The sequence below is a fragment of the Sesamum indicum genome, linkage group LG8 (genome assembly GCF_000512975.1).
Source record: "Sesamum indicum cultivar Zhongzhi No. 13 linkage group LG8, S_indicum_v1.0, whole genome shotgun sequence".
NCBI lineage: Eukaryota > Viridiplantae > Streptophyta > Magnoliopsida > Lamiales > Pedaliaceae > Sesamum > Sesamum indicum.
The window spans coordinates 18,958,613-18,968,806 of NC_026152.1; the positions used below are offsets into that span (position 1 = coordinate 18,958,613).

General features: G+C 40.0%; 6 protein-coding genes across 6 annotated transcripts in view; 4 read left to right on the forward strand and 2 right to left on the reverse strand.

The window, feature by feature from the left end:
• Nucleotides 1-837, reverse strand: part of LOC105169352 — a 3,565-nt gene extending 2,728 nt beyond the window's left edge. Inside the window, exons 1-2 of the mRNA XM_011089739.2 lie at nucleotides 489-837; nucleotides 166-408 (exon numbers count right to left, since the gene is read on the reverse strand). Of these exons, the coding sequence (XP_011088041.1) occupies nucleotides 166-408; nucleotides 489-626 (381 nt within the window). The 5' untranslated portion in view covers nucleotides 627-837. The remainder of the gene's footprint in view (nucleotides 1-165; nucleotides 409-488) is intronic.
• LOC105169353 (F-box protein SKIP22-like) lies at nucleotides 1,893-3,680 on the reverse strand. Its single transcript, XM_011089741.2, has one exon. It carries the CDS (start codon nucleotides 3,606-3,608, stop codon nucleotides 2,073-2,075), a length of 1,536 nt encoding a protein of 511 aa, XP_011088043.1. The 5' UTR covers nucleotides 3,609-3,680; the 3' UTR covers nucleotides 1,893-2,072.
• Nucleotides 4,751-7,326, forward strand: LOC105169354 (probable zinc metallopeptidase EGY3, chloroplastic; the record flags this gene model as incomplete). Its single annotated transcript, XM_011089742.2, is given in 6 exon segments — nucleotides 4,751-5,219; nucleotides 5,368-5,565; nucleotides 5,703-5,927; nucleotides 6,104-6,342; nucleotides 6,434-6,588; nucleotides 6,829-7,326. Coding segments are annotated over 6 exon segments (1,642 nt in total), but the record flags the coding sequence as incomplete, so codon positions are not given.
• LOC105169355 (phytosulfokines-like) lies at nucleotides 7,964-8,782 on the forward strand. Its single transcript, XM_011089743.2, has 2 exons — nucleotides 7,964-8,275; nucleotides 8,394-8,782. The coding sequence occupies exons 1-2, from the start codon at nucleotides 8,135-8,137 to the stop codon at nucleotides 8,526-8,528; spliced, it is 276 nt and encodes a 91-aa protein (XP_011088045.1). The 5' UTR covers nucleotides 7,964-8,134; the 3' UTR covers nucleotides 8,529-8,782.
• LOC105169356 (thymocyte nuclear protein 1) lies at nucleotides 8,838-10,118 on the forward strand. Its single transcript, XM_011089744.2, has one exon. It carries the CDS (start codon nucleotides 8,940-8,942, stop codon nucleotides 9,435-9,437), a length of 498 nt encoding a protein of 165 aa, XP_011088046.1. The 5' UTR covers nucleotides 8,838-8,939; the 3' UTR covers nucleotides 9,438-10,118.
• LOC105169358 (ribosomal RNA small subunit methyltransferase E) overlaps nucleotides 10,024-10,194 on the forward strand; it is a gene marked incomplete in the record, with an annotated part of 2,652 nt that continues 2,481 nt past the window's right edge. The window contains 1 exon segment of the mRNA XM_011089745.2: nucleotides 10,024-10,194. Coding sequence (XP_011088047.1) covers nucleotides 10,169-10,194 — 26 coding nt within the window.

Genomic DNA, 10,194 nt, shown 5'->3' on the forward strand with positions numbered 1-10,194 from the left:
CCAAGAATGAAAACCTCCGCTCTTCTGCCCTTGTAGCATCTCTCCTCTCCAAATTGAACTAAAAATTAGAAATCAAAGCAGAAAGGAGGCCAGTTCCACTACATATGATGCAATGACTAAAAATAATCTAACTCAGAAGCTAATTAGTTGATCAACTAGTCGTACCAATTTGGTGGATATGGGGACGGGCAGAACAGATTTAACGGCCTTGCGTGCTTTTCTGGACACCTTTCTGAACACATTCTCCACAAACCTAATCAAGAGGTCCAAGCTCCTATCTTCCTCTTCTTCTTCTTCTTCTTCATCATCATCATCTTCATCGACATCATCCCCATAATCACCCATCACCATACCACTTCGAGGATTCGCACCCCACGCGCGAGCTCGGTAGTCCGAATTCAGGCCTCTCTGCAAAAATCACAGACCAATTACTCATTAAATTGCCACAAAAAGACACTTGAGATTATCACTTCAGGATAGATGTTGACCTCGAGACGAAGAAGAGGGGTGGTTGTGCGGCAGCGCCAGTCCACAGTGGTGATGGGGAGATGAGAAGAATACTGAGATAATATTCGAAAATTAGAGGACAGAGGCTGAAGATGGAAAGCGAGGGCGGTGCCCGCCATGGGGTTTGTCTTCTCGGCCACTCGCAGTGTCTCAGTGCATTGAGACGGCGGAGAATAATTTCGTAACTATTGTTGGGACTATAATGAGAATTTACGAAATTTTGAGGACGGAAGTGGTAAAGGGAGCTCTTAGTCTTATACTGTTCTCCGTCTTGGGCAGTTGTACACCACCACCTTTTTGCTTTTCTAGACAACAAAAATCTATAATGAAATACTTATTTTATGTTCTCCCACAAGTGCAGTATTATTGCCAGACATATCTATACATATTATGTTACGTCTACTCAAATATTCACCACTATTAATGTTTGTTCATTTGATTGATAAAAACAAGTCATTCCCATCCTGGATTTTGATCATCTAAATAACTATAAGATTACACCATTAAATGATTGTAAGTAATAAATTGAAGGTCGTCTTCCTTGTACCTTCTGGGCCCATTTCCTCCGGTCACCTCTTTCTATCTCTGTGTCTTTGTGGCAACCTCTCTATACTTCTAGACCCACCTCATCTTCGTATTAAAAATTCTATTATTCCATTTTTCCTCATCAATAGCTATGGTTAAAAATAGCTAAAACTAACCAAATAAAAATATATATGGCGTAACCTAAACTGAAGCACGTTAGAATCAGGAGTAAGTACCAGGAGTGGCCAGCTTTGCACCTCGTCCTGAACCCGCCCCATTAGGGGCTGATTTGGGTAAAAAAATGGTGATCAGAGCAAGTAGTTGATCCTATAAATTAGGATTCATCTAGGACCTAACTACGCGTGATGCAAGTGAAAGAAAAATATCTAATCTAGCACAGCATGTCGTGTTGTCTTTTTATATAGATCGAGAATATCAAACAATTTGGATCAAATTACTTGATACAATAAAAATTTCATGCAAATAATTTAATGTTTTCATACTCTATTCATATTTTTTTCAAACGATTGGTGTGCTTAAGCTGAGCCTGACCACTCCAACAGCTGAGAGACTCCTCTGGTAAAGACTTCCAAGCCTTGGTTTGCTTAAGCAGCCATCTGTGCTTCCAAGCGCAGAGTCTGTCATGCTGCCAATACAGGGACAAACTGTATTGTAGAAGATAGTTTCCACACTTGGTCGCCATCCTTTATCAACATCAAATAACACAAGTGGAGACCACCTTTTAAGTGCGGCACTGTGACTTACGGCCTCAGTTTGTAACAATATATGATTGTTGAAGTTGATCTCACAATGTTACAATGGATAAAAGCATATGGATTACCAAGAAGAGAGATAACACATACTGCAATGGTATTAGGATAACATAACCAAACTCAATGTTATATAAAACTGAACACGTGAGGAAACAAATAGATGCGACAACCCAAGCACAAAAAGTATATATAACTTGCTGTTCGCAGATTATTATAAGCCAATATACATAGTATGATAAACATATCCCTAAAGTAGTAACACCACACTTAAATAAACCTACCACCACGAACCCCTAAATTACAGCACGGTGAAAATTTCCGCATTGGACGGTTTACTGAGCCGTGGAGCATAGTGTGTACATCATGCCCAATTGCAGGTGCAATATCATATTCGCCGCCTACAATGTGCGGTACCAGTGGAACTCCAATAGGCATGTCATAACCTCTCCTAAATGGAGGAGGAAAAGGAAGAGGCCTATAGGGTGAGGCTCTAACCCTGCCTGCACGCTTCCTGCTCTTCCGCCAATCCAACACCACCCTGGCAAAGGCTTTTTTCCAACCCCCTTGTGCCTCCTTTCTCTCATTGCCGAACTCCTCAGCAAATTTTAGCTTCCATAAGTCATCACTTGACCCCAAATACCGCAGTTCTGAGCACACACAACTCACTTTAGCCACGTCAACACCAGGCAGGCACTCCAAAATTTTCAACTTAAGATCAGTTGGTAGCCGCATAAAGCAAGGAGGAAGCTCCAGACCAGCCTCTTCACATAAATCAATCAGCAAAGGTAATGCAAGTTGATCCTTCACAGTCCTCCAAAATTTGAACACCTCTTTCTCTGGAGATGTACCTGAAATGCTTCCATCTTTTCCACTAATATTATCTGTTATACCACAATTTGCCCATACAACGTTCAGAAAAGGAACCAATTCATCCTCATTCAATTGCACCCAATAAGTGCCTCTCTTCTCTGATCCATTGCCTAAAGTTCCATAAACATTAATGAATTTTCCTAAACTCTGAAATTTCAATACGACACTCTTATTCACCTCCCCATGAGCAACACTAGGACTTTGTGGTAGAGTGTAAAAGAAAGACACCCTGAACAAACCCGCCGGCCACTCATTACGAAACTGAAAACCACGAACAACCACATTTGCATTCTTATCAAAACCCACAAAACCGGACTCTAACATAACAGCGTGAACTGCAATAACGATCAACTTGTGATTGCGTCCGCAGTCATCACCCAATTCTTCCATGAACACTTTTCTCAAAAAACCAGGCACAGAAAACGACTTGCCAACAACCTCCGCTAACAACCCATCACAACTATTTTCATTATCTTCATCATCAACTTCCATGTCATCCACAATTACCCCCATCTCGGAAACCCTATCCAGGATTTTCTCTTTCTGCGAATCCGGAATCACACAATCGGAACTCTGAGCCTCGGGAAGCGTATTTTGGGCAGTCAAGCTCGTCGAACCCTCAGAATCCTTGAAGCCTGGTTCCGAATTAGAATCGGCTTCCGGGGGAATGCTATTTTCGGAATTCGAACTCACACCCTCTTCGATAGAGTAAAAAATCAGGTCACCAGCGGCGATGCCGAGGGAGTGGAGGGATTCGCCGCCATCGGATTGGAGCTCGTCTTTCCGATTAAGAGACAGGCGAATTGAAGCGGGAGAAGATGAATTGGGGAGGGCTTGGGAGACAATTTGCTTGAGTTGGGGGAGAGAACATGAATTTGGGGCTTCAATTTTTAGGGTTTCTTTGGATTCGAATGATCTCAATCTGAGCTTCATGGCTTCGCGTCGGAAGGAGATGAAACGCGGAAGAAAAAGGGTTTATAACGTAGATGGAGAAGGAGAAGAAGGTCGGTTAGCCGTATTTATACTCCATCGTCTGAGTGAGCGAGGGCAAGAAAATTGGCGTAAATTACAGTTTGCCCCATTGAACTATATCCCTTCACTTATTTCACTTATCTATTGCTCTATTTTTTTTTTTAAATATTAAAATAATTATCATTTAAAAAAATAAATTTATTCAGATATATAATATACTTAATTATTTTTATTGACAATAAGTATGGTTTCATATTTTTTTAATTATTACTAAAGTAGCATACAAAATTCATACAATAAACAACGATAAAAAATAATAAATTATATTGATAATTTTAATATTACGTATCTTTATAAAACTATAAGTATATTTTTTGAATTGTAATCATGATAATGTAATAATAAGTGCGTCTTCGTTGAGGGATGAAAATCCACAGTTACACCGTTCGAAATATGTTGCACTAACATCATATAAAGTAATGTATTTGTAATTTAAATAAATGTTAAATATTATTTATCGAATTAAATCTGATATTAAAAAATTACTATATAATTTATCAAAACAAAAAACAAAAAGAATAACATTTGAAATTAAATGTGTTATAATTTTTACCAATAAAATAAAAAAGATTATAATATTTATTTTATAAAATTAAATATATTAAATACGTAAATTATGATATCAAAAGTATAACATAGCTATTAGAAATTGCATGAATCCGGTCACCTGGTCTGCAGTTTCTGGAAATCCAAGTCCCACCAGAGTTCACGTCTCAATCAAATCAAGACCCCTAAAACAATTCCTCCGCCACACAAATGTTCATGTTTTTCCCTTGATTTTGAGTTGGATTGTTCATCTTTCTCTGTTCACCTTGTCACTACCTTCAACTCCAGTGACACCTATTCTCTCCAGAAACTCCTCCAAATTTCTAGACATATGCCGCTCTTCTCTAAAAAGGCCCGATCACACCATGGACTCACAGTCACGACTCCAGCAGTTTCCTTTACATTCCAATGGCTGCCGCTCTCTTTACTTCTGTGCCATGTCCTTCTTCGTCACGGGCTCTCGACAAAAACCCACTTTCTCTATCATCTTTGTCTTCTTACTCTTCCTTTAGCAGACATCGGTTTGGGGAGAGAACCAAGTTTTCTTGCAAAAGATTGAATTTTTGTGTTAAGGCTGAGAATTCAAATGAGCCCTCTTCCTCTTCTTTGGCCGTTGAGGAGCGGAAAACTGATGTGAATGAGAAGAAAGATTTGCATATAGGAGATGGGTTGAGTAGTTCTAAGAGCGAGGGTGATGAGTCTGAGGAGAAGGAGAAAGAAAAGCTGCAAGAAATGGATTGGAAGAGTGATGATGAGTTCAAGAACTTCATGGGGAATCCTTCTATTGAGGCTGCTATAAAACTTGAGAAGAAAAGGGCTGATAGGAAGCTCAAGCAGCTTGATCGGGAGAGAAGTGACAATCCAATTATTGGTTTCTTTAACAATTTGGTTCGTGACAATTTGTCCAGAGAGAAAGAGAGGTTGGAGAAAGCAGAGGAGACTTTCAAGGCTCTTGATCTTAACAAGGTAGTCACTGAAATTTTGTTTTTTCTTAATTGACTGTATGCATTCTTTCCAAGTTTGATCTGAATTTTCTAGTGATCAACTTAGATTACTTTGTTTATGTATAAAGTATTAAATATATGCTCCTGTTTTGGTATATTCTGAATTGCAGTTGAAGAGCTGTTTCGGGTTTGATTCATTCTTCGCGACGGACGTCAGGAGATTTGGAGATGGTGGAATCTTTATTGGAAATTTGAGGAAACCAATAGAAGAAGTGATACCTAAATTGGAGAAGAAGTTATCAGAAGCTGCAGGAAGAGAGGTGGTGGTATGGTTTATGGAAGAGAAAACTGATGAGATCACAAAGCAGGTATTTGGAGACTAGCTTATGAATCAGTCAATTACCAGTACTGCACATTACTTCTTTGTTTGATTAGTTTTAAAATTTTAAATCTGATATTCTCTCACTGTCTTGACACTTAATTTGGGCTGTTGCTAATTTCTAAGGCATGCGTGGTGCAACCAAAGACTGAGATGGATCTTCAGTTCGAGTCTATGAAACTAAGTACTCCTTGGGGTTATGTTAGTGCAGTAGCGTTGTGCATTACGACTTTTGGGACAATTGCTTTGACGAGTGGCTTCTTCCTCAAGCCTAATGCAACCATTGATGACTACCTGGCTGATGTCGCACCTCTGTTTGGTGGATTCTTGACCATTTTGGCAGTCTCTGAGGTAGCTACCACGCTAGTTTCTCAAACTTTTGGTTCTTAAATTGGCTCTTCTAGTTATGATGTCTTGAGTTAATTGTTTGTTCTTCTCTGTGCATATCAGTTGGATTCTGCACCAGCTTGATAGTTTGAATCAAACATTTCATTTGTTAATTTCTATTTCCGTTTACTGTCTTGTAGATAGCAACAAGAGTAACTGCAGCACGTTATGGTGTCAAACTCAGTCCTTCCTTCCTAGTTCCATCAAACTGGACTGGATGCCTTGGTGTTATGAATAACTACGAGTCTTTGCTGCCAAACAAGAAGGCTCTGTTTGATATTCCTGTGGCACGAACAGCCAGTGCATATCTGACATCATTGGTCCTTGCTGTTGCTGCTTTTATAGCTGATGGCAGTTTTAATGGGGGCGACAATGCACTGTAAGCAATCTTGTGCCTTTGTTTGATCGTGTCTCTTGCCTGTGTATTTCTTTCTCTTCGTACCAATGTCAATTCTACTTTTTTCATTCAGGTACATAAGGCCTCAGTTCTTTTACAATAATCCCCTTCTTTCCTTTATCCAATATGTGATTGGACCATACACAGACGATCTTGGCAATGTGCTGCCGTATGCAGTTGAAGGTGTTGGCGTCCCTGTTGATCCCCTTGCTTTTGCTGGACTGCTAGGTTAGTATCTAAATGAAGCCAGAGCACATCCTTGTTATTTGTTTCTTCCTCTCCACAAACAACTTCTTCTTGATCAGAAACTTGCGTAATATTTGCTTGCATTTGTATCATAAATCTAAGTCAAAAATCAAAGAACCGACCCTGACAGCTGCGCAGGAGCATGATTCTCGTTCCTTTATGCCTTCCATTCGCGTTAAAAACAACACTCAACTAGATAAACACTGATGTTTTCTGCAACAGGCATGGTTGTGACTTCTTTGAACTTGCTCCCATGTGGAAGACTCGAAGGAGGCCGCATCGCCCAAGCTATGTTCGGAAGAAGCACCGCCACTTTATTATCTTTCGCTACTTCACTGCTGCTAGGCATCGGTGGCCTAAGTGGAAGCGTACTCTGCTTGGCATGGGGACTCTTTGCAACATTCTTCCGAGGGGGAGAGGAGATCCCTGCAAAGAACGAGATCACCCCATTGGGAGACGACCGGTTTGCTTGGGGGTGTGTGCTCTTCTTGATATGCTTCCTCACTCTTTTCCCCAATGGAGGAGGAACCTTCTCCAGTTCATTTTTTGGCGCCCCATTTTTCAGGGGCGATCTGTAAGTGTAGTGGAAATATGTATATATATGTATGTAGATGCTTGAATTTCACTCTATTATTACAACGTCAAGATTGTTATAAATTGTAAGCCTTTCTCTGAAGGTTTTCCTACAATGACAAAGACCAGAAACCATGGAAGTCATCACTGATTATTGTTTTTTCCCCCAGAATTTTAATTCAGGGCATGTTTTTTCTTTCATTATATTTTGTTTATGAAAAAAAAAATTGGAAAAAGGACTTTTTCCTTCACTTTATTTGTTTTAGGAATCAACATTATTACAGAAATTTTTTGCCCAGACTTGGTTCGGCTGAATCAATTCAATTATAGATCATATCTGTTTTGTGATTGGTCATTTTTCCTAAACTGTAAACCAAGTACGTTGTTATATCATGTGTCCATTATAATAGTTCTTATGTAAATATAGACCAAATTAAGTATAATTATGTAGCGTTAACTTGCTAAAAGGTAGTTTTCAGAATCTCAATTCTTCAAAATAATAATGAAAATAAACGAAAAATGATGTATATTTTTTGATCTAATGACTTCTTCACAGCAAATCAGCAATAAGCCAACTTCATGTTGAAAAGTAACATTAATGTTAAAAAAAAATGATCGATCATACTTTATATATATATAATATGAGATAAATTTGATTTAGATAAGAAGGTTTAGAAAGAAATTGAGCGAAATTGATGACGCCAAATGTGGTGTGTTTCTAGATTTGGTCTAGATTGGTTTCCTTTGCCTAAACATAGATCCACATGAAAACAAGGGCCGACCATTTATGTAGTCACTCTAATACGACTCCTGCCGTCCGTCCTTTAGCTGAATCCTCTCCACCATCGCTTCATAATCACATATCATCATCTCATCCACCTTCCTCCTCCTATAAAACACAAAACTTCATCCTCCACAGCTTCAATTGAAACCGCAGAATTGAAGAGTAATTAACATGGCCATGGCCACCGGTACCCTTTTCACCACCACTCTCCTACTTCTAGCATTCTCTCATGTCCTAGCCCGCCCCGGCCCCGGCCCCGCCCGCCCTGGTCCCGCCTTCCACGACGTCACTCCCATGGAGACTCAACGCGCTGTGAGTATCACACACACACACACACACACACATGTATTGCATGCAAATTTATGCACTATATATATAATACTATATTTGGGATATTTGTTGATGTTAGTGGTGGTGGTGGTGTTATTAGGATCACAACGAAGCACAGAGGGTGGTGATGGATCGGGATAAATGCGTGGGGCTGGGAGAAGACGAGTGCATGATGAGAAGAACGCTGGAAGCTCAACTTGATTACATCTATACACAGAAGCAGAGGCAGCCATGACGCCCGCAAGATGTTCCATGTGAAAATTGTTCATACATATATCCTGTGTTTGTCGTCATAAGCTTTGCTTATCTATGTATTTATATATTGCATTTGTGTCCTCTACGAAAAAATCCAGCTTTGAAGGGAGGGCGTCAATTAATTACTTCTACAGTTGTTTGCAAAATGTTTCAATGTATGGATTGGATGGGAATTCTGAGGATTGGGTGTGTGTATGTAATCATCATCATTATTATTTATTACTATATCATTTACTTTGTTAGTTTAAATATATAAACTGGGATTCGTACGCGCGTGTTCTTGCTCATGATGTACATACTGATGAAATGACAAATGTGATTAATTTTTGGCGCCAAAAACAATGAACAGAACGAATGTGCTTCCCGCCGTAACACCTTCCCCTCCCCTTAAATGTCGATAACAGAAACAAAAATTACTACACACAAGAAAGAGAGAAGTGGAAAAATGGGAAAGGAGAAAAATTACTGGCTACTCAAAACAGAGCCGGGGGAGTGGTCGTGGGACGATCAAGCTGCCAACGGGGGGTTGTCGAAATGGGACGGGGTGAGAAACAAGCAAGCGCAGAAGTACATGAAGGGCATGGGCGTGGGAGACCTGTGTTTCTTCTATCATTCGGGTGCGAAATCCCGCCGCGTAGTGGGGGTGGTTGAGGTGGTGCGGGAGTGGTACGAGGAGGGTGGCGGTGCGGTGGACGTGAAGGCCGTGGGGGAGATGAAGACGGCGGTGGGGCTGGCGCAGATGAAGGAGGAGTTGGAGGGGGTGGAATTCTCGCTGTTCAGGCAGCCGAGGCTGTCGGTTCTGCCGGTGGAGAAAGGTGTTTGGGATAAAATCTGTGTGATGGGGGGTGGATATGAGGGGAATGACGGTGAGGAGGAGTGTGACGATTAGTGTTTGATGGTTTGCCTCAATGAAGGTGGGGGAGTAGTCGGAACGGTCGATGGTGCTTGTTCATACTACTCATAGCCGTAGTGTATATGTTACTTTTGATGGGTATGAGCAATAGTAAAACGGTTTTGTGCCCTATTGTGGATAGTCTGCAAGGCGTAAGGCCATCTCTTTTGACTATGTAAATTACAATTAGAATCATCTCTTGACTATAACTCCTTTTTCAGTTTTCATTTATGCTCTTAACATATGGTTGGCAACCCTTTCCAGATGAATTTTCTATTTCAAATCCTAGCGCATTCACAAATCAATTAAAGGGCCGTGTTGCTGCTACAAATCAATAAAAATGTCTTGATGATAATATCATATGTTTAGTACTTAAGAAATATTTCAATTTGGTTCTTGTTTATGCAATTCTTGAAATTTAATTTATTATAATTACTTTAAAATTTGTTTTACTCGTAATTACTTTAAATTCTTCCTTTCGAATTTAACTTTATGAACCCAATAAAAAGAATAATACGCAATTTAATTCCTTCAAATCTTTTCAAACAATTTAACATAAACATATTATAATTTTCTTATGTAAAGCAAATCCTACTAACCATTTCCCTGCACTCCTGCTTCTTACGACCTGAAAGACCCTTGACGCGATTTCTACAGTCAATTTGTCATCAAGTTCAAGAGTTGGATTCCCGTGGAACCCGCCAGCGGCGAGAGGCCGAGCTCTGCAAATGCTGACCCTAGGCTGTAATCCACG